General features: G+C 37.5%; 1 protein-coding gene across 1 annotated transcript in view; it reads right to left on the reverse strand.

Moving 5' to 3' along the window:
• Positions 1 to 2,928: 2,928 nt before the first annotated feature.
• The window catches only part of LOC122425533, a 67,035-nt gene continuing 44,709 nt past the window's right edge, over positions 2,929 to 25,254 (reverse strand). Inside the window, exons 4-5 of the mRNA XM_043444016.1 lie at positions 3,563 to 3,636; positions 2,929 to 3,145 (exon numbers count right to left, since the gene is read on the reverse strand). Of these exons, the coding sequence (XP_043299951.1) occupies positions 3,139 to 3,145; positions 3,563 to 3,636 (81 nt within the window). The 3' untranslated portion in view covers positions 2,929 to 3,138. The remainder of the gene's footprint in view (positions 3,146 to 3,562; positions 3,637 to 25,254) is intronic.

Raw genomic sequence — 25,254 nt, forward strand, 5'->3', positions numbered from 1 at the left:
TACTCACCATGGTTTATATGCCCATAATATTGGAATAAATAATAGCTGCTATGACAACTACATGAGTTAACATGAAAAATATTGGCAGCTATACAACCAATAGGAGGTACAAAAATACTCTCCACTCCTCCATTTACTTCTGGTTATAAAAAATAGAGTCTTTTTCTGTTCTGTCTTACCTATGTTCCTTTCCAAGCACCAGTCAGAATCTGGAAAATATTGGGAATGGTTGCCAAGAAGAAAGAAGTAAAGACAAAACAACATCAAAAACAGCATGACTACCATCCAGCAGAGAGTTCTGAGTCCTTTCACAGATAATAAACACAAGAAAACAAATAACCCCTGTCATTTTTGGAGGGCAGTGCCAAGGCTCATGAGGAAGCAGCTGGGAGCCTTCTGATATTCTGCACCACTAATGAGGACACCAGAGTTTCAGGGCTCTTTATTTGTACAACATCAGTGACAAGAAGCATCCCCTCACTCCTCTATGCTCTGACCCTGTCAGCGATTTCTGTCTCTTTGCAACACTCTCTATGGACTCCAGAAAAATGCTGTGACAGGGGAAGGAGGTTTGGAGTTCAGAGGAAACTTTGCTCATCATGGCTAAGCCCTAATCTGTCAAGGAGACTTCTTGGGCCCTGACAACATAGATGAGAAGATGCCCTTTCTCTTGGTAGTCTGCAGAGCTGGATTAGCTGCTGTTCAGTAATCTAAAGACATAGCAGGAAAAATATCAAGAAAGATATTGCTCAAATACTTGGCAGGTGTCTGGTTGCTTTTCTTTATTAAAACCAATAACCGTGATTCAGTCTGGCACTGATGTGTCATTTATCAGCCTGCTCTTTCCCTCATGCTATGCCAGATACACCCCCAACCCACACACCCATGTAGCCTTTTTTTGAACTGAGAACAGAATGGCCAGGACAGTAGCATAACACTGCCAATATCACTGAAATATATGACTTGTCTTTCCCCATTAACTCTCCAAATAATTACAAATGAGGGATGCTTACGATAACACAGACTGGTCATTAATTTGAAAATTTTGCTGACAAATTCTTACAAATGACTGTTAACAGGCAAGTCAGAGACTCAGCAGGCAGGACTCCTCTGCCTCTAAAGGTTGACAATTTATGAACACAAGATGCTACTTTTATACAGGCAGATTAATAATAAGAATGTATGAATAATTATCAAATGCAAACAGAACAATGCTGAGAATCAAAACTATAAATCCATAAAGGGTCAATCTGTTAAAAAAAAAAAAAACAAAAAAAAACTTTTGAGTACAAATAAACAGAAAATGACCAAAAAAATCATATAAGAATTCGTTCTTTCTCATGAACAAGTGTTGTATAAAACTTAATTTTATTCCTTCAATACCTACCCATCTAATGTCATTGGCAATGATTTAAAGGCATATGCTTTTCCACCACCGTGATAAATAGAACCTACTAAACCTACCCTGGGCTTCCCTCATGGCTCAGTCAGTCAGTAAAGAATCCACCTGCAGTGCAGGAGACCTGGGTTTGATCCCTGGGTTGGGAAGATCCCCTGGAGGAGGGCATGGCAACCCACTTCAGTATTCTTACTTGGAGAATTCCCATGGACACAGGAACCTGGTAGGCTGCAGGCCATGGGGTTGCAAAGAGTTGGACATGACTGAGCGACTAAGCACAACACACAACAAACAAACCTATACCTTAGCCCTATCTGACCTCTATTAAGGTACAATTAGGATACCCTTATGAGGGATAAAGATGGGCAGGGCCCAAATGCTATGTGGGTACATACTCCTTCCCCACCTCCCTCATGGATATACTTCTATCAAAAGTGTTCTTCCTCTTCCACTTCGTGCACTGTTTCATAAAGTATAAGGATGAACTAAAAATCTCACAGATTTTTCTTAAGGTGTCTGAAAGTAGGCTGCTGTTGTTGTCCAGTCATTCAGTCATGTCTGACTCTTTGTGACCACATGAACTGCAGCACACCAGGCTTCCCTGTCCTTCACTATCTCCCAGAGTTTGTTCAAACTCATGTCCATTGAGTTGATGATGCCATTCAACCATCTCATCCTCTGTACACCACCCCCCACCCCCACCACCACCACCTTCTCCTCCTGCCCTCAGTCTTTCCCAGCATCAGGGTCTTTTCCAATGAATCATCTCTTTGGATCATGTGGCCAAAGTATTGGAGCTTCAGCTTCAGTATCAGTCTTTCCAATGAATATTCAGTGTTTATTTCCTTTAGGATTGACTGGCTTGATCTCCATGAAGTCCAAGGGACTCTCAAGAGTCTTCTTCAGCATCACAGTTTGAAAGCATCAATTCTTCCATGCTCAGCCTTCTCTATGGTCCAATTCTCATATCCATACATGAATACTGAAAAAAGATAGCTTTGACTATATGGACCTGTGTCAGCAAAGTGATGTCTCTGCTTTTTAATATGCTTTCTAGGTTTGTAATTGCTTTTCTTCCAAAGGAAGAAGCATCTTTGAATTTCATGACTGTAGTCACTGTCTGCAGGGATTTTGGAGCCCAAGAAAATAAATCTGTCACTGTTTACATTTTCCCCCACCTGTTTGCCATGAAGTGATGGGACTGGATGCCATGATCTTAGATGTTGGGTTTTAAGCCAGCTCCTCTTTCACCTTCATCAAAAGTCTCTTTAGTTTCTCTTCATTATCTGCCATTAGGGTATTATCTGCATATCTGAAGTTACTAATATTTTCCCTGGCAATATTGATTGTAGCTTGAGTTTCATCCAGCCTGACATTTTGCATGATGTACTCTGCACATAAGTTAAATAAGCACAGTGACAATACACAGCCTTGATGTACTCCTTTCCCAATTTGGAGCCAGTCTGTTGTTCCATGTCCAGTTCTAACTGTTGCTTCTTGACCTGCATACAGATTTCTCAGGAGGCAGATAAGGTGGTCTGGTATATCCATCTCTCGAAGAATTTCCCACAATTTGCTGTGATCCACACAGTCAAAAGCTTTAGCATAGTCAATAAAGCAGAAGTAGATGTTTTCCTGGAATTCCCGTGCTTTTACTCTTACCCAGCCAATGTTGGCAATTTGAACTCTGGTTCCTCTGCCTTTGCTAAATCCAGTTTGTACATCTGGAATTTCTTGATTCACGTACTGTTGAAACACAAAATAATTCTTAAGGCCAAGTTGAGAGCATACAGGACTTGGGGGAGAGAATAGGACTTTAGTGAAGACTATCTAAGAGCTCCAGGACTACCCCAGTGTTTTCAAAATATGGTCCTTGGAGAAGACCCAAATATAACCATAAATTTTGCATGGGCATATAAGGGCAAAGAACCTAACATCAGTGACTTAGACACAGAATAATAGATCCTGGCCCTGGGAGACAAAAACAATGGTCTAAAGAAAGAAGGTGTTTCTGAATGATACACAAGGGCAGTGGTCTACTGTTCAAATCACTGTTCAAAGTATACATACTACTCACTGAAGATTCTTGTCTTCTCAGGAAGCCACATTTATTCAGACTCAAAATTTTTTCCAGGCCTGCTATGATGACTGCTTGCTCCTTACCTGATTAGAAAATAAATCCTGACTCTGGTCATGACAAGTTCTGACATTTGGCCATCTGTTGAGATTAGGTCCTCCTAGAAGGTGACACAGAGCCAAGAGTTTAAGTGGGAATGATTTAGTAAGTAAGTGTTCCCAAGAGCAGGCAGTAAGTGAATGGGAGAATCAAGATAAGGAAGAGAAGAAGTCAAGCACATCTCAGCCTCAGCCTGATCCCATGGGCACCTCATTCAAAAGCGTAATTTCATGAACATTTATTCACTAAAAGCATCAAGCTGTGCATACAAAAAGGATAAATTTTAAGATAGATAGGTATAAGGTGTGCCTCAGTGAGAGAGAAATAGATAAACAGAAGAACAATTGGAGACAGAAAATCTGGGCTACTCTTTAGAAAATGTTAACGTGAATGAGGATGAGAAATAGATGCTCTATGAAGAGGAAAGTACAGTTTAAGTGAGAGCCACTTTTAGATGGAAGAAATAATGTCATTCTGTATGTTAGTTTAAATGACAGTGCCATAGAAAGAAATTCTGATGCATGAATGAAACGGGCAGATTGTCAGATAATTAATCTAAAATGGCAACTATTCACTAAGCCCTTACAATATGTCAGTTGCTAGATGACATATTACATATACTATTTCATGCACTCCCTAATTGCTGCTTCCTTGGGAAATGGATAATTATGTCTTCAATTACTTGATAAGAAAAGTAAGGTTCAGAGAGGTTAAATACATTACCAAGGGACACACAGAGGGTATTAGAACTAGACTTCAAACTTACCTTTTACTCCAAAAATGCTGTTTCCCTAAGAGTCCAACCCACCTAACTTTGTTAATGACTTCAGTAATCTGCACAATTGACCTACTGTCCTGCCTAGGGCAGAATATGATCCAACTGTAAAAAAATCAATGACTTTCTTTAAAGGGCTAAGCCAGCAAGTGGTCTTCAGATCCCACCCAAACCAATCACTAAAGTACATCTAATATACATATGAAATATTTAAGCTGAAAAACTCTGAGATGAAATATTCAGAACGAGGGCTGAATTCTGCTTTTCAGAAAGTATCATGGCATTTTCACACCCTAATGAAGATGCTTATCCCCCGCCCCCCGCCCCGAGAAAGGAGGTGAATTTTAAATATTCCCACTATCACAGATTATAAAAGAAAACTAAATGTTGACTATCTCGGGTGATCTGGCACCCCAACATAGAGCTGTGCTATAGGATAGAGTCCCACATATAAGGAAAGAGCATTTGCTCTGCAACCAGTGGTAGGCATTTGCCGAGCTTGTGGAAATTACCAAGAGATCTCTAAAAATATCACTGGAAGGAACTCTATTCATAAATTTTGGCAATTACAAATTCACAAATTGTAATCTAGTATTTTATACCAAAAATTAAAGTTTCAGTATATTTTGGTATGGTAATCACAAAAACAGCTCCCCAAAGATGTCCACATTCTGATCCTCAGAACCTCTGAATATGGTACTTTACATGGCAAAAGACTTTGAATGTATGATTACATTAAGGGTCTTAAAATAGGGAATTGATTCTGTATTATATGGGTGTAATTAATGTAAACACACTCCCCTATAAGAAGGGTCCTTATAGGAGTGAGGCAAGAGGGTGTTTTGCAGAAAGTTTTCACTTTCATCTCAGGTTCAAGGATTTGTTAAAGTCATGCATTACATACAAATAAACAGTCCCAATATTTATTAGAGAATTATCTAGCTTACTTTCAATATATTAACATTAACTGAAAAGGGAAATAGAAATCGCAGAGGCTACATTACCAAACTGGGTTTGAGCAACATCCAGACCTAAACAGCAGTTGGAAGTCCTGTGACACAGCACATCTGGAGTCCCAATTAGGAAAATGTCCCAGACTGTGCATCCACTCCATGGATGAGAGTTCAAAAATTGCAGTTTGGCGTTCCTACTTAAAATCCCAGGATACAAACCAAGATGGTCATCAATCTGTGAGCAAATTGCAGCTCTGATTTCATGTTAATGCATAAACATTGGGCTACTGTTAAGCCCAGGACTTGGCTGGTCAGATCCCCTCCAGGGGCTCAACAATCAGTCCCCTATCATATCGATGGTGCCACAAGGCTTGCACTCATGGAAGGCAGCCACATACAATCACTCACAGTCAGGGTAGTGTCCAGGCAGGTTAGAAGCAAGGCCTGCTCTGCTTTGTCTCTGAAGACTAAACAAGACTATCTTATTTCCCTAACAAAGGATCAGAGTTAAAGATTAGGAAATGTTATGCCATTGGCTTTGAACATGGAGTTAGGGACCATCAGCCCAAAAATGCAGGTAATAGATTCTCTCCTCAAGTCTCCAGAAGGGAATACAGCTTTGCCAACACATATTTTAGCCCAGTGAGACACCTTTTGGACTTCTGACCTCCTGAATTGTAAGATAACAAATATCTGTTGTTTTGAACCAACTTGATCTATGGTAATATGCTGAGGCATCAGGAAGAAACTAGTACATGAATATTTGGAGGCCTAGAGAAAAATATTGATGGATCTGAAACACTAATTTATATTCAAAAAAGCAATTATCTTGGCCCAAGCTACAGAGATATTTAAAATTAATACCAAAGTCTAGAAGTCCCTTAGACACAGAGCCTCAGGTAAAGATTGAGGGCAGGTGGTGTATGTAGGAGGTGATGACAGGAATAAAGAGTAAAAGAGCAGTGAAGAGTAAAACAGAAAAGGAAGAGGAAACAAAGAATGGTACATTATCAGTGTCACTGCTGAAGGCCATGGTAGCCACTGGTTCCTCTAAGAAGAATGCAACATGCTTCCCAGAATTGGGCTTCCCTGATGGCTCAGCTGGTAAAGAATCCACCTGCAATGCAGAAGAGACCTGGGTTCAATCTCTGGGTTGGGAAGGTCCCTGGAGAAGGGAAAGGCTACCCACTCCAGTATTCTGGCCTGGAGAATTCCATGGACTCTACAGTCCATGGGGTCACAAAGAGTCAGACACAACTGACTTTCATGTTCACTTACTTTTTTCCAGAATTAACCATCCAGTGTGGGGAGGCTAGAGCATCGCTCCACTGCCTCCAGTCCCCTACTGGATGAGCATTAACCCACATCATCCAGTTAGACTGCAAGACTGGAGAATCCCCTAAAATGGGAAGCAGACATGATGGATACGTCAGAAAATCTGACCTTGCACAGAACCCTTATCCACAGTTATGGATTAATCATAGGTAGGTCAAGAGTAGGTGATGAAGGGCATCAAAAGAATTTGTTATAGTTAGTGTTTTATAAAAACAGTGACTCCGAGGAGAGAAAAAATATCACAAACCTACCAGAAGGCAAAAGGAATAAAATGTAGGTAGGCATTATACCAAAGAATTAATACAAATTAATAATAGGTACATGAAAAATGGCAGCATTCATAAATAGTGGTAAGTGCAAATGAAAGTAATGAATAACCCCTTGACTATCAAATTAATACTTCTACACTAACGAAGAGAGTATAAACTATACCAGTTTCTCTGGGAGTTATTTTTGTCTTTTGTATTAAAGGAATGAAAACATGAATTTTCTTTTACTCATCATTTTCAGTTGTAATAATAAGGAAATTAATAACATATTTAATAATGTAAATATATTGTAACAGGAGACTGCTTAAATAAATCTTAGGATAAAAATATAGTGAGATATTAAGCATTATTATGTTGTAACCATTTTTAGATATGATAATATATTCATGACAACTTATTAAATATGTAAGTAGGCACCCATAGGGCTATTCAGTTTTCTATAAAAATATTTTTATACCTGAAACTATACATTTCAGCTTTTTATAAGTAATTATCTTTGGAGTTTGGTTTATTTGTCAATATTTTCTACAAAGAGTATGTATTTCTTTTGTAATACACTTCAAATTAGGATTCCTCAAAAAGAACCCCACACTATAATAATAGTGGTCAGTTTTATCAAATAATTCTTTAACTGAATAGTAAAACTACAGATAGTAGAATATATCTACTTGATATTCTCAAAGGATTTGTCCTGAGACATTGGAGGATTCATTTTTTAAAAACTGGCATTCTAATCGCTTGAACTTTCTCTTAAAATACAGTAGAGTATTACACACACAAAAATAAGTGAAATAAGGATTTCAGATCTTTAATAATTCCACAAGACTTTAAAATTCGTTCCTGAAATTAAGATTTATCATGAGCAAAACAAGCCATATTGCATCAACATTCTAATACTCAAAATAAGTGTTTATGATAAAAAAAACTCAAGCAGAGATAGCCTGAAGCATACAGTAGGATGAATTAGATTTCTGGAGTATATCTAAGTTCACCCCAGTCTACTGTATACAAAGAAAAGGAAAGAGCCACCTATTTGCAATGAAATGCAGATAGCTGATGGTCGACTCTACTTTCTTAAATATGTATGCACACAAGACAACTATCCATTCTATAAATTCATTCCAAATGCATGCAAGAAATCCAGGTTCTACTGTAGTGTTCATAGATTAATTCATTCTCAACAAATAATGTTACTGTTTTCATTAGGTCCTAAAATAAATCTCCTACCTTGTATGTAGTAATCATGCCTTAAAAAAAAAAAAAAAAATGGAGCACAATTGCTTTACAGTGTTGTGTTAATTTCTGCTGTAAAACGAAATGAATCAGCTATATGTATACATCATGTATCCCATCCCTCTTGGACTTCCTTCCATCACCACCCCCGTCCCACCCATCTAGGTCATCACAGAGCACAGAGCTGAGTTCCCTGTGCTATACAGCAGGTTCCCATTAGCTATATATTTACACATGGTAGTGTGTATATGTCAATCTTAATCTCCCAATTTGTCCCAATCTTCCCTTATCCCTTGTGTCTACATGTCCATTCTCTACATCTACATCACTACCTGTGTTCTTCAAATAGGTTCGTGAGTACTATTTTTCTAAATTCCACAGATATGCATTAATATACATTTGCTTTTCTCTTTCTGACTTACTTCACTCTGTATGACAGATTTTAGATCTATACACATCTCTACAGATGATGTGATTTCATTCCCTTTTATGGCTTAGTATTATTTCATTATAAATATGTACCATATCTTATTTATCCAATCATCTGTTGATGGACATTTAGGTTGCTTCCATGTCCTGCACTATTCTTTGCCACTCAGTCATGTCTGATTCTTTGTGACCCCATGGACTGTAACCTACCAGGTTCCTTTGTCCATGGGGATTCTCCAGGCAAGAATACTGGAGTAGATTGCCATGCCCCTCTCCAGGGCATCTTCCCAACACAGGGACTAAACCCTGGTCTCTCACATTGCAGGCTCAGACCCACCTGAGCCACCAGAGAAGCCCAAGTCCATGTCCTGGCTATTGTAAACAGTGCTGCAATGAACATTGGGATACACATGTCTTCTTGCATTATGATTTTCTCAGGGTATATGGCCAGTAGTGGAATTTCTGGGTCATAGAAAACCCTCAGAATAGGAGAAAATATTTGTAAGCAAAGCAACTGACAAGGCATTAATCTCCAAAATGTACAAACAGCTCAAGCAACTCAAAATCAAAACAAAAACAATCTAATCAAAAAAATGGGCAGAATACCTAATCAGACATTACTCCAAATAAGATATACAGATGGCCAATAGACACATGAAAAGATGCTCAACATCACTAATTATTAGAGAAATGCAAGTCAAAACTATAATGAGGTATCACCTCACACCAGTCAGAATGACCACCACCAAAAGATCTACAAACAATAAAAGTTAGAGAGGATGTGGAGAAAAAGGAACTCTCTTGCACTGTTGGTGGGACTGTAAATTGATACAGCCACTATGGAGAACAGTATGGAGGATCCTTAAAAAACTAAAAATAATCATACATTTTTATTTTTTGTATTTTCTGATGTTTTGACATCTGGAGCCCTGATGATCCTGGAGAGACTGCTCCTTCCAGGGCTAATTAATCCCCAAAGGTAGTAAACTGGCACTCAGAGCATGCTTTTCATATGCACACTAATCAATCCAGAGCTAGCACCATTTTCCTCTATGGGTTTCTTATATGCTAGACCAATGTTTCCCCATTCTAGTCACCCTTGTGGCAGGTATCAGGCAATTGGGACTATGTCTTATTCCCTAGAGTCAGATAAAATTATTCATTTAGTCAACCTTAGACAGTCAGCTTACCTGTCTCAATCATTGCTTCTGTCATAAGCCACAATGAAGACTCTTATCCACATTTCCCCTGGCTTTCTCTGCCTCTTGACCCATCCCAGGGCCACCTGTGTGGCAAGATATAGTACCCCCCCCCTCCAACCCCTTGGGAACTGTGAGTAGCTGTCTTTTCAATGGCAATTTTCTCCTGATCTCTTGGCTTCACCATACTAGAATAATAATAAGACCTATATTTTAAAACAATATATGACTCCAGATAGCACCTGTTGATGGGTGCAGATTAGGTATAATATATATAAATAGCAAAGCCAAATGTCACATTAACTATCTAGTTTCTGTCTGATGTGCTTCATATTTCATATGGAATTTATAACAGTTGTTTTTTTCAATGTCAGGAAGAGTGTATTTCAGAGACCAATAAGAATATCCAAGTAAAAAAAAATAGTCCTTGCAAATCACCAAATTAAAGGAGGTTTCAATGTGCCCAACAACATTGTCCGTCTGATTGATTCTGTCTCACTTTGGTGCATTTGCCTGTTCAGAGATTACTTCCAGTGCTGCAGGCTGCTTCACAGCACAGGAAGAAAGCAGGGCTGATCCAGCTGGCTCTGTTCCAGCACACTTCTGCCACCAGCTTTAGTTCTGCCCCACTTACCATCCTCAAGACTGCTGATGCCCTGCTTGTGCCAGTCTTTCATCATTTCCCGTGATCTTGCCCAGAATTCCACAAAAATATACTTGTTCAAGCTGAATACACGTCCAAAATGTTAACTCTACCCTCTGAAGAAAAGATCGCATTCTTTACCATAAGTCTACCTGATTCCAGCCTCAAAAGAGAGAGGAAAGGGTGATTAATTACATTGCTCTGTTTTTGTGCTTATATCTGGTTTCTCCCTCTGGAATCCACTGTAACAGTTTCAAATAGGTCCTATGGATCATATAGGTAGTAGCAACCTCTTGATAATCTATAGTTTTGTTAAATATTGCTTTGACTCAGGGATCCTTTATAACAGACCTGCTAACCTCTTCATCCCTGGGAAGCTTGACTTCAGGATCAGGGCATAAAATTAAAACTTTTTTTTTCATTTATTTTTATTAGTTGGTGGCTAATTACTTTACAATATTGTAGTGATTTTTGCCATATATTGACATGAATCAGCCATGGATTTACATGTGTTCCCCATCCCGATCCCCCCTCCCACCTGCCTCCCCATCCCATCCCTCTGGGTCTTCCCAGTTCACCACCCCCGAGCACTTGTCTCATGCATCCAACCTGGACTGGCGATTCGTTTCACACTTGATAATATACATGTTCCGATGCTATTCTCTCAGATCATCCCACCCTCGCCTTCTCCCATAGAGTCCAAAAGTCTGTTCTATACATCTGTGTCTCTTTTTCTATTTTGCATACAGGGTTATCATTACCATATTTTTAAATTCCATATATATGTGTTATGCTGTAATGTTCTTTATCTTTCTGGCTTACTTCACTCTGTATAATGGGCTCCAGTTTCATCCATCTCATTAGAACTGATTCAAATGTATTCTTTTTAATGGCTGAGTAATATTCCATAGTGTATATGTACCACAGCTTTCTTATCCATTCGTCTGCTGATGGGCATCTAGGTTGCTTTCATGTCCTAGCTAATATAAACAGTGCTGTGATGAACACTGGGGTACACGTGTCTCTTTCATATCTGGTTTCCTCAGTGTGTATGCCCAGAAGTGGGATTGCTGGGTCATATTGGCAGTTCTATTTCTAGATGTTTAAGGAATCTCCACACTGTTCTCCATAGTTGCTGTACTAGTTTGCATTCCCACCAACAGTGTAAGAGGGTTCCCTTTTCTCCACACCCTCTCCAGCATGTCTTCTCCATCCTTAAGTGACACCCCAGGGTGAGCTGTGTACCTAGGGACTGAACCATAATTTTCAAATAAAAGTACTTACTTTCCAGGACATTCATGAATTTTGTTTACATGTAATTCATTCATGTGCCTATATGAATCAATGAGCTCTTCCTTTTTATTTACAGAAAAAGTGGTTTAGTGTGTAGGGTCTGGAGTAGACTGCCTGGCCCTAGATCTTGACTCTGACATTTACCAGCCATGTGACCTTGGGCAAGCTACTTAGGTTTCCTATGCCTCAGTTTCCTTATCTGCCAAATAGAGATAATAATAAAAGTACCTAACTGATATTCTTTAGGTAGGCAGTGTGATTGAGTGAGGTAATACTCTTAAATCATTAGAAACAGTATCTAGAATTCAATAAATTTTAACTGCTATTATATAACTCCAACCTGTCTTTTAAGGCCTATCTCATATTGATTCTATTATATGAGTAATGCCCAGGTTTTTGTGTACATAATAAACACTTGAAGACTCTGTTTTTGAAGGCAGAGTCTCATACCCCAGTCCAGAGAGAATGATTGAGTAGGGCTAGATATGCCTTAGGAATCTACATTCTTAACAAGCATTCCAGGTGTTCTTATACAGGTAACTTGAACTGTATAAGATAGCACTGTTCTAAGTCATCTCTAACTACCTTTTGTCCACTTATCAGCCTTGCTATTCTAAATTTACATAGCAGTTGCCACTTGGCATTTACTAATTTATTTTTCATGTTTAAGTTATATCATCAAGTAAGATTATAAATTACTCCAAGACAGGAATTTAATTTTCTTCAGTTTGGTATTCTCCATAGAATGAAATAGTGTCTTTCATACACACCAATGTAGGATATAAATTAGTTTCTTGACAGGTTGATTATTGAAACTTCCAGTTTCAAATGCACAAACCCAAGTCTTCTAACTCAATTCAGTTTTAAATAAGCAGCACTAGACTCTGTCCTTAAATACAGACTCAGGATATTACTTTAGTTTTTCTAAAACTGTAATTATTTAATTTGCTATATTTACATTTTGATTTTATGAGATGGTAGTGGGTTAAATCATGAATGTTATTAGACTCCAAATACTTTACAGAGAAAAGTTTAAGGCACTGAGAAATTATGTAACATTCTAGAAATGATTTGTATAAGTTTGGATATGCCCAGAAGAAACAATAACTTGAAGAAGACCTTGGACAACCACTGTTATCCGTAATATAAATGTCATATTTCATTGTAGTATTTTGAGTTAATTATGTGAAATTATAAATTCTCAGTAATGACGAAAATTTCCTGACATTTTCCCAAACTTGTCCACAAATAGTGGTCATATGGTTAGCTTCAATATAGCTCAGTAGCTGCAGAGTAGAATCCCCTGGGAAAATTTAAAAAGTACTGATACCCAGAAAAAAATCCCAAACCAATGAAATGAGACTCTCTAGAGTTATGTCTAAAGGTTCAGAATCTATAAAGCTTCTCAGATGACTGCAATATGCAGCAAGTTTGAGGACCACTGGGACCACTTGATGAGAATCGATTCATTCAAGTTTAATAAGCATAAATGCCCAGATCTCAGTCCTAATGATATGTAAAAAGCAGAGAAATGTAAAAAGTCCCCAAAGTTATTCTATTTCATAGTAAGCCATAAAAGATGCTCATCTAATTATGTTTTCTATTTGATAGGTGAGAATTAGTGACAAAGAAAGATTGTTCTAGATCTCTCATTAGCGGGAAATTATGTCACAAGATACTATTTCCTGATGCTATTACCACTACAGTTGACCTAAAATATCCTCTCTAACTCAACCTAAGTTTGAAAGAAGAGGATAAAATAAGTTCACTGGACTGCTGAAGCAGGAGATGAAGGATTTTTGAGGAATCAGAGATTAGAAGAGTGAACCTAACAACTATGGGCAAATTTTATACTTTAGCAAAGTTTCGTTGAATAAATATATCTGGTCCACTTACAACTGTAACTGCATATGAAAAGGACCACTTAAGTATTTCCTATTTTAGAATGAATGTGGGAAGAATACCTCTATCTGTAATATGCACCAGGAAAAGTGATGTGCTGATAGTCAGATATACTCTAACACAAGAAAAATGAAAATGCTCTTACAAAACAGCAAGTTAAAATGGCAGAAATTACAGAGCCTTACTTTTTTATGAGACTCATAAGTAGACTATGACATATTTGAGGGTTAAAATTTTATGAAGTTACTAAAAATTATGTTTCTTTAAGGTTAAAATACCATAAGAACATCCTTATGTTACAATGTTAAATGAAAAAGTCAGAATTAAACATGATGCAAAGTATGATCACAGCCATGTAAAACAAACAAACTACACATTTTCACGGGAAATCTCTAAAGAAAAACACATCAGAATGTGTTGGCTTTGAGTGACAGAAACATGACTTTTTGTCTATTTTTTATGTAGCAAATGCTCTATCATAAGCAGTCATTATTTTTATAATAAAAATTAACTTGACTTTTGAAATATGCAGTATAAATGAATTCTGTTTGTATTTAAGTCTGAGATTGATCATTTCTAGTACATATATGTTAGACATGGCACGTGTCCTCACAAACTACAGTAGTATTATTACTACTAATGTGTTTATACATGTACAACTATTTTATGTATACAAAGGTTTTTTCAGACAATAGAGGAAAGTCAACCCTGAAATCTATGAGCAGTTAAGTAGTCCCACCATGGAGGGTGTGGAGAAGGAAATGGTAACCCACTCCAGTATTCTTTCTGGGAGAATCCCATGAACAGAGGAGCCTGGCAGGCTACAGTCCATGGGGTCACAAGAGTCAGACATGACTTAGCACCTAAACCACCCCCATCACCACCACCACCACCACCATAGAGGGTGAAAGCTGAGGCAGACCTTGTCTTATTTAGTTCTTACTAAATAAAATAATTAATTTCATTCTTTTACAAGTGGTTGACCAGTTTTCCCAGCACCACTTGTTAAAGAGGTTGTCTTTTTTCCACTGTATACTCTTGCCTCCTTTGTCAAAGATAAGGTGTCCATAGGTACATGGATTTATCTCTGAGCTTTCTAGTCTGTTCCATTGATCTATATTTCTGTCTTCATGCCAGTACCACACTGTCTTGATGACTGTGGCTTTGTAGTAGAGCCTGAAGTCAGGCAGATTGATTCCTCCAGTTCCATTCTTCTTTCTCAAGATTGCTTTGGCTATTCGAGGTTTTTCGTATTTCCATACAAATTATGAAATTATTTTTTCTAGTTCTGTGAAGAATACCATTGGTAGCTTGATAGGGATTGCATTGAATCTATAGATTGCTTTGCATAGTATACTCATTTTCACAATATTGATTCTTCCAATCCATGAACACGGTATAGTTCTCCATCTATTTGTGTCCTCTTTGATTTCTTTCATCAGTGTTTTATAGTCTTCTATGTATAGCTCTTTTTTTTCTTTAGGTAGATATACTCCTAAGTATTTTATTCTTTTTGTTGCAATGGTGAATGGTATTGTTTCCTTAATTTCTCTTTCTGTTTTCTCATTGCTAGCGTATAGGAATGCAAGAGATTTCTGTGTGTTAATTTTATATCCTGCAACTTTACTATATTCATTGATTAGCTCTAGTAATTTTCTGGTAGATTCTTTAGGGTTTTCTATGTAGAGGATCATGTCATCTGCAAACAGCGAGAGTTTCACTTCTTCTTTTCCTATTTGGATTCCTTTTATTTCTTTTTCTGCCCACAAAAATTAACTCAAATGGATTAAAGATCTAAATGTAAGACCAGAAACTATAAAACTCCTAGAGGAGAACATAGGCAAAACACTCTCCGACATAAATCACAGCAAGACCCTCTATGACCCACCTCCCAGAATATTGGAAATAAAAGCAAAAATAAACAAATGGGACCTAATGAAACTTAAAAGCTTTTGAACAATAAAGGAAATTATAAGCAAGGTGAAAAGACAGTCTTCAGAATTGGAGAAAATAATAGCAAATGAAGAAACAGGCAAAAGATTAATCTCAAAAATATACAAGCAACCCCTGCAGCTGAATTCCAGAAAAATAAATGACCCAATCAAAAAATGGGCCAAAGATCTAAACAGACATTTCTCCAAAGAAGACATACAGATGGCTAACAAACACATAAAAAGATGCTCAACATCACTCATTATCAGAGAAATGCAAATCAAAACCTCAATGAGGTACCATTACACACCAGTCAGAATGGCTGCTATCCAAAAGTCTACAAGCAATAAATGCTGGAGAGGGTGTGGAGAAAAGGGAACCCTCTTACACTGTTGGTGGGAATGCAAACTAGTACAGCCACTATGGAGAACAGTGTGGAGATTCCTTAAAAAACTGGAAATAGAACTGCCATATGACCCAGCAATCCCCCTTCTGGGCATACACACCAAGGAAACCAGATCTGAAAGAGACACGTGCACCCTAATGTTCATCGCAGCACTGTTTATATTAGCTAGGACATGGAAGCAACCTCGATACCCATCAGCAGACAAATGGATAAGAAAGCTGTGGTACATATACACTATGGAATATTACTCAGCCATTAAAAAGACTACATTTGAATCAGTTCTAATGAGATGGATGAAACTGGAGCCCATTATACAGAGTGAAGTAAGCCAGAAAGATAAAGACCAATACAGTATACTAATGCATATATATGAAATTTTAAAAGATGGTAACGATAACCCTGTATGCAAAACAGAAAAAGAGACACAGATGTATAGAACAGACTTTTAGACTCTGTGGTAGAAGGCGGGGGTGGGATGTTCAGAGAGAACAGCATTGAAACAAGTATACTATCAAGTGTGAAACAGATCACCAGCCCAGGTTGGATGCATGAGACAAGTGCTCAGGGCTGGTGCACTGGGAAGACCCAGAGGGATGGGATGGAGAGGGAGGTGGAAGGGGGGATCAGGATGGGGAACACATGTAAATCCATGGCTGATTCATGTCAATGTATGGCAAAAACCACTACAATATTGTAAAGTAATTAGCCTCCAACTAATAAAAATAAATGGAAAAAAAAAAAAAAAGAACAAAAATGAAAAATAAAATAAAATTATTGTTTCACCTAAAAATAAATAAATAAATAAATAAAATATTTAAGGACTGCAACTGACAAAACTAGAATACCAATTCAGGCCTTGTGGCAAATTTGAAAGTGAAAGTTAAGTCGCTCAGTCGTGTCTGACTCTTTGCGACCCCGTGCACTGTAGCCCACCAGGCTCCTCTGTCCATCGGATTCTCCAGGCAAGAATACTGGAGTGGGTTGCTATTTCCTTCTCCAGGGGATCTTCCCACCCAGGGATCGAACCCGGCTCTCCCGTATTGCAGGCAGACGCTTTAACCTCTGAGCCACCAGGGAAGCCCAAATGTAGAGCACTCCAAAATTCCACCACGATTAACCTATTCATACCAACTTGTTTCTCTCTCTTGATAACATAAAATAGCTAATGTTTAGTTAGTGAGGAGTTTTATGAAGTTCTGGGGATTCACAACAAGGTGTAAGGTACATGTGGAGTTTCTTAAATTCTGTTTGCTCATATTTTTATAGAAATGTAAGTTATAGCAACACCCCCAAATAATCCTTTAAGGCCCAGTATGAATAGAAATCACAGTTAAGGCAAGCTGGGTTGTTGTACTCTCTAAGTGTCCAAACATCGTGATGGACTTCCGGTGGGGTAATCTCGTGAGGCTTAATGGGCCAATCGTGCTTCAGAGGAGCTGACAAGATTCAATACACTAATATGTAGATTTCCTAAGGACTTGTTAGGCAATGTAGCATCTTATGAAGCAGCTCTTTAAAAAGATTTTTAAGAGATGAATTTTATCCTTCAAGTCCTACAGGTTTTCCTTCCAAGTCCCTCTCCCACCTCCCTGCCACACTCCCAGGCCTGGTTCCTTGTCACCTTTGCTGCTCCATGCAGTTAGTTGTCCCACTACCAGCCTCAAGAACTTTCTTCTCAACTGCTGCTAAAAAGAGCTTTCTGTTATACCTGAAGAGGATTTGCCTCTTGATAGAGGGATACTAAAGAGTATAAAAACACATCTCTAAATAATAATCTCTGTTATCATGATCTCAAAATTCATCTTTATCTTTATTCAGCCTCACCTCTTTCCTTCCTGTGTTATCTCCCTTTTCATAGCAGAACTATATTGCATCTCCTCAGGCATTTGGTTCCTCAAATAACCCCACCTATAATTCCTCCATGTCTTTCTAGAGGCCTCTTTTTCTTCCTTCAGCTAAAAACAAACTTGTTGAATCACTATATTCAAGATATGCACAAGCTGGACTTTATCTGCTTTGTGAACTTCCCCTGCTCACCACCCTGTTGTTTTACTTTCCATCTCCACAAAGGACCATTCAACATTTACTGAATATTCATAATTGTGTCACACCTGCATGCTCATGCCTTGATGATGTCTTCCAATGGAACTGTCTTGCCTTGAACTCCCCACCCTTTTCTAAGGAGTTTTCTAATCTTTCTTAGGGAAACTGAGCTAATTCTTCCTCTGTATGTGTGTTCTCAGTCACTCAGTGATGCCCTACTCTTTGCAACTCCATGTACTGTAGCCTTCCAGGCTCCTCTTGCCATGGGAATTCTCCAGGTAAAAATACTGGAGTGAGTTTCCTACTCCAGGGGATCTTACCAACCCAGGATCAAACATGTGCCTCTTGTTTCTCCTCCCTTGGCAGTGTACTCTTTACCATTGTACCACCGGAGAACCCTAATTCTTCATCTACACTACCATTATTATCATCACATAAGTTTATTGTAAAACTCATTGCATTCTATGATAAATGGAAATTTGTGTTTCTATGATGCTATCTGATTTGAGCTGCTCAGTGTCAAGGTCTCTCTCTTATCCACTCTCACTGTATCAAATTACTGATAAAGAATTGGGCACATACAATGACCAAAATAATAATTTAACTACTATGGTAAAATTTAAAAAAAAATCATGATGATTAATGCTAGCATTTCAGTCATCCTAAGAAGCAATGTAGGAGAGAATTTCTGGTTAGGCACCTGGAACTTCCTGGAAATTATGTCAACCAATTGCCTTGCTATGCAATTACAATTGCTACAAGACAAGTCAATTGCACAATAAATACTCTCTCTCCCTTTTAAATTAAAATCAAACAAGTTTTCACTTTGAAGAACCAACTATAAAATTTAAGAGCTGTAATTAAACAAACATTACAACCAAATTAATTTGGACTAAGCAGAATACTTACCAGAATGTGTTTAATAGGGCATTAATATTACTAGCAGACATAGAGGAAAATAGAGCTCAGGAGTCTAAAACATTACAATTTATCATGTTTCAGATTTACCCGCTATGAGAGAAAATTATAAATATAGGAAATTTAACATGAAATTAAACAAGTGGAACGTATTTTCTAAGCAAGAAAGAGTTACATCATAGTTAATGGTATAATTTGACCAAGTTAGAAAACTATGTGAATGTTTCTGACATTTATATCTCCACAGGAAATGTAAATATAACTAAATCCCATTTATCAGCCAATGATAAATAGGTTGATAAATAGAAACTATGAAGAAACTATGATGGGCACAAAGAAATATATATGTATGTCTGTCTGTATGTGTGTGTACTCCTGACTTGTAACATTTACCAAGTCTCTAAATATGATGGAGGGACAAGACATATGTTTCCTGACAATTTCAGACACTGGTTAATGATGAAAACAAATTATATGATCTAAAAGCCATTTAATAACTTTTTCTGTTTGAAAATTGTAATATTACTGTGTTTCCAATAGTGTTTTGTTTTGTTTTTCCTAATTCAGTCTAAGAAACAACACAACCATGAATCACTAGGTTGGACAAGGAAAGGATAAACAACTTTGCTATGGTTCTGTGGTTGCTAGGTTGCTAAAGGCTTGAAAGTGGTAATTTTCCTTATTTGATACAGATAATTTGCTAAATGAGTGTTAAGGCAATCGTTGATGCCTGGAGTAGTTGAAGTGACTTACTGGCATACTGACCACCATGAAATCTCTTCCATTCTCCCCAAGAGTACAGTCTATTTCACTGTTCTCACTGCAGATTTTCATTACTCAAGCACATCCAGATTTATTCATTTCAGTACCATTTTCATCAAACTATTTAAAGGCACAAAATGGTTCCTAACCATGTAAAAATAAAGTTCATCCTCCAAAATATATCTTCAAATAATAACACAATCTATCTACAATCACCATTCCAGTATTATAGTAACAGCTCTCCTAAAGCAACCCTGTGACCTATACAAACTTACTTCTGATCATAGCGTCTATATACACACTTCCATACTCAATCTACCTAATAGATCTCATTTCTCTTTTCCTTACCACCCATTTTTTCCTCATTTTTTTCTGACTTGTCCTGCTCTTTGTGATTATCCCAACCTCTTAATCAAATATCATGCATTCTCCAAAATGCTCACAATACAGTAAATGTTCATATATAAAAACATGAAAATATAAAAAATATGAAAATATTGATTCCTGAATCAGAGTATAAGAATTTTAAGACAGCTTGTTTTACACTCCTTTTTGAAACTCCACACAATCTATTGGAACAATTTACAAAGCAGATCCTTGGTAAATCCTTATTTTAACATCTAAGGTTTTAGGATGAAATGTAAAAGGCACCTTTCCTCAAAAGACATCTCAATTACTCTAGTCATGCCAGGCATTCTGACTTTTATTTGAAGCACTTAAACATTCTCCTGTAAGCAATCCACTTTTTAAAATCTTTCTTATTTATACTAAGACAAATTCTGTTTTACAGTACCTTCCAATTGAGAGCCTTAGTTTTGTTCTCTGAAGTGACACAAACTAAGTCCAACTCATTTTAATTAATACTTTTGCATTTACTTGAAGGCAGTTTACGATGTTTCTCTCTTAAGGTGTTTTTCTCCATTCTACACATTATTCTTCATGTAACATAGCTTCCAGAAATCCTAGTCATCCTTTTGGCCTCTTCCTGGATTCCAAGATATTTTTTCAAATTTTCTGTTTAATGTGGTCATCAGACCAAAACACAAAACTTTAAATGTCATCTCACTGATGTACATTTCAGTGGAATACCTGATTTGCTTAATCTTGACACTGAATTGCTAGTAGCAGTGTCTAAGTTAATGCTACTTATTTTAATATCATATAATAATCTTGGCTCAAATTAATGTCTATAAATATTTTTCATGCAAATTACACTTTACTAAGGTGTTTGCATCTTGAACTTGCATGAATATTTGTTGCTGTTAAACTCCTAATCTTACAGTAAACTTTCAAAAGGGGAGATGTTAGCTTGAAATAATGTTTCCTCCTTAGAGAAAACTTGTTGGCAAATGTGGATGGGGAAGTAGTGATTTTCTTCTAATAATTGTAACCTGTCCTCATATATCTAAGACACTACCAGTTAGAAAAGAAACTAAATTAATCTGTGTATCTTCAGGTAACCAAATAAGCAATTAGTTGGATATAAATGGCAAAAGCTTACTGTAAAGATAAATGAATTCTAACAATTAAAACTGGCCCTCAAAGAGATTATCTCATCATTGATTGTTTTTAAGCCATCCCTTTTCTAAAACTTTTAAACTAGAGTGAAAATTTTTCAGGTACAATGGGTTGTCAAATGGAAGCCCCATGTAGAGTTCCCACAGCTCAGAATCTTGTAGTGCAAGAAGTAATTAGCCTCCAACTAATAAAGAAAAAAAAAAAGTAATTGGAAATGATGCTCAATGTCAATAACCTCAGATAAGAAGATGACACCACCCTTATGGCTTAAAGTAAAGAGGAACTAAAGAGCTCTTGATGAAAGTGAAAGAAGAGAGTGAAAAAGCTGACTTACAACTCAAATTTCAAAAAAACTAAAATCATGGCATCTGGGCCCATCACTTCATGATAAATAGATGGGGAAACAATGGAAACAGAGAGAGACTTTTTCTTGGGCTTCAAAATCACTGTGGATGGTGACTGTAGCCATGAAATTAAAAGATGCTTGCTCCTTGGAAGAAAAGCTATGACCAACCTAGATAGCATATTAAAAAGCAGAGACATTAATTTGCCGACAAAGGTCCATCTTGTAAAAACTATGGTTTTTCCAGGAGTCATGTATGGATGTGAGAGTTGGACTATAAAGAAAGCTGAGCACCAAAGAACTGATGCTTTTGAACTGTGGTGTTGGAGAAGACTCTTGAGAGTCCCTTGAACTGCAAGGAGAACCAATCAGTCCATCCTAAAAGAAATCAGTCCAGAACATTCATTGGAAAGACTAATGCTGAAGGAAACTCCAATACTTTGGCCACCTGATGCAAAGAACTGACTCATCGGAAAAAAACTCTAATGCTGGGAAAGATTGAAGGCAGGATGAGAAGGGGACAACAGAGGCTGAGATGGTTGATGGCATCACCAACTCAATGGTCATGAGTTTGAGTAAACTCTGGGAGTTGTTGATGCACAGGGAAGCGTGGCAAGCTGCTTCCACAGGGTTACAAAGAGTTGGACACTTAGCAACTGAACTGAACTGAACTCCACCAGACAAAAAGATGCTTACTGTGTAAACAGTGCCTGACAATCATTATAAATGGCCCACAGTAACTCACTTGACCTTGCAGGATATTGGCTGTCTTGGCTCTAAAATAAGAAAGACTCACCTGGAGAGTTACCATGTCTCCTTTTGAATAATAGACTCTACAGTCTTCCTAAGTATATTCACATGATACATTAAATAATTTGTTCTGAATAAAGATATGAGAGAGTTAATTCTTAGGTAGGTTGATAAGGAGTCTTGAGCTCTGGAGAAGAAAGGGGTCTGGGGCCCTCAATGAGGAGAAAAGGACAAACATTTTTGTGTTTTACATTCCTTTAATCTTAGTCACATAATTTTTTTTTCTTTAAGCCTGGAGATAATGATTACACAAAAAATAACTCATTTTAAACTCTATACCAATCATGCTATGGTTTTGCCAGGAATCATGTATGGATGTGAGTGTTGGGCTATAAAGAAAGCTGAGCACCCAAGAACTGATGCTTTTGAACTGTGGTGTTATATATGATTATATAATAATAATGTATCCTGCTTGAGGACATGTTTCTCCTTAAAAACCTTCTGACTAATCCCTGTCATCTTAAAGTGTATGTTGTGGGAGTGGGTCTGGTAAGATCATTCTATTGTTAGTTCTAATCCTGTTAAAATGTAAATTGTGGGAGTGGGTCTGGTAAAACTTTTATAACCTTGAGATATTCTTTAATTTAACATATTAACCAATTGAAAAAGTATATAGCTCCCTTGCTAAGACTAGCAAGTGGGGCACATTCTGTCTCCCTTCTGGTGTCTATAGTAGATGCTTTCTCTGTCCTTTTCACTGTAATAAAAATTCTGCCAAACAAAAACTCTTGAATGATCAAACCTGGTCAATGGCCCTGAAGCTAAATCTTCTTTGGAGATCATGAATCTGACACCTTCACTGTAAGCTATCAGATGGATATTGGTGTTAAATAAATCCGTTTAAGGTTTAAAATAGCCAAATTTTCCTCCATTGGGAAACTGGAGCAGATTTTATCTTTTTATATTGTATTTTGCAAAGATGGAAAAGCTGAAATTGAATGGCTCTATGATGACGTACAAGACATTATAGAACTAACACCAAAAAAAGATGTTCTTTCATCAAGGGACCTGGAATGCAAAAGTAGGAAGTCAAGAAACACCTGGAGTAACAGGCAAGTTTGGCCTTGGAGCACAAAATAAGCAGGGCAAAGGCTAACCGAGTTTTGCCAAGAAAATGCACTGGTCATAGCAAACACCTTCTTCCAACACAAGAAACAGCTCTACACATGGACATCACCAGATGGTCAATACCGAAATCAGATTGATTATATTATTTTCAGCCAAAGATGGAGAAACTCTATACAGTCAGTAAACACAAGACCAGGAGCTGACTGTGGCTCAGATCATCAACTCCTTATTGGAAAATTCAGACTGAAATTGAGGAAAGTAGGGAAAACCAATAGACCATTCTGGTATGACTTAAATTAAATCTCTTATGATTATCCAGTGGACGTGACAAATAGATTCAAGGGATTAGATCTGATAGAGTGCCTGAAGAACTATGGACGGAGATTCATGACATTGTATACAGGAGGCAGTGATCAAGACCATCCCCAAGAAAAAGAAATGCAAAAAGGCAAAATGGTTGTCTGAGGAGGTCTTACAAACAGCTGAGAAAAGAAGAGAAGCTAAAGGAAAAGGAGAAAAGGAAAGATGCACCCATCTGAATGCAGAGTTCCAAAGAATAGCAAGGAGAGAAAAGAAAACCTTCCTCAGTGATCAATGAAATATAGGAAACAATAGAATAGGAAAGACTAGAGAACTCTTTAAGAGAATTATAAATACTAAGGGAACATTCCACGCAAAGATGGGCTCAATAAAGGACAGAAACGGTATGGACCTAACAGAAGCAGAAGAAGAAGTAGCAAGAATACACAGGAGAACTATACAAAAAAGATCTTAATGACCCAGGTAACCACGATGATGTGATTACTCACCTAGAGCCAGACCTCCTACAGTGTGAAGTCAAGCGGGCCTTAGGAAGCATCACTACAAACAAAGCCAGTGGAGGTGATGGAATTCCAGTTGAGCTATTTCAAATCCTAAAAAAATGATGCTGCATAAATTCTGCACTCAATATCTCAGTAAATATAGAAAACTCAGCAGTGGTCACAAGACTGGAAAAGATCAGGTTTCATTACAATTTCAAAGAAAGGCATTGCCAAAGAATCTTCAAACTACCACACAATTGCACTCATCAGACATGTGAGCAAAGTAATGCTCAAAATACTCCAAGCAAGGCTTCAACAGCATGTGAACTGTGAACTTCCAGATGTTCAAGATGGATTTTAAAAAGGCAGAGGAACAAGAGATCAAATTGCCAAAGTACCCAAATTGCTAAATTTGGCAAAATTGCTAAATTGCCAAGGTACCAACATCCGTTGGATCATAGAAAAAGCAAGAATTTCAGAAAATCATCTACTTCTGTTTTATAGACTACGCCAAAGTCTTTGACTCTGTGGATCACAACAAATTGTAGAAAATTATTAAACAGATGGGAATACCAGACCTCCGGATCTGCCCCCTGAGAAATCTGTATGCAGGTCAAGAAGCAACAGTTAGAACCATACATGGAATAACAGACTGGTTCCAAACTGGGAAAGGAGTACAACAAACCTATATATTGTCAGTCTGTTAATTTAACTTATATGCAGAGTACATCATGCAAAATGCTGGGCTGGAAGAAGCACAAGTTGGAATCAAGATTGCCAAGAGAAATATCAAAAACCCCAGGTATGCAGATGACACCATCCCTATGGCTTAAAGTGAAAAGGATCTAAAGAGCCTCTTGATGAAAGTGAAAGAGGAGAGTGAAAATGTTTGGCTTAAAACTCAACATTCAAAACACTAAGATCGTGGCATCCAGTCTCATCACTTCGTGACAAATTGATGGGAAAAAAAGGAAACAGTGAGAGACTTTATTTCCTTGGGCTCCAAAATCACTGCAGATGGTGACTGCAGTCGTGAAATTAAAAG

The sequence above is a fragment of the Cervus canadensis genome, chromosome 23 (assembly GCF_019320065.1).
Source record: "Cervus canadensis isolate Bull #8, Minnesota chromosome 23, ASM1932006v1, whole genome shotgun sequence".
Taxonomy (NCBI): domain Eukaryota; kingdom Metazoa; phylum Chordata; class Mammalia; order Artiodactyla; family Cervidae; genus Cervus; species Cervus canadensis.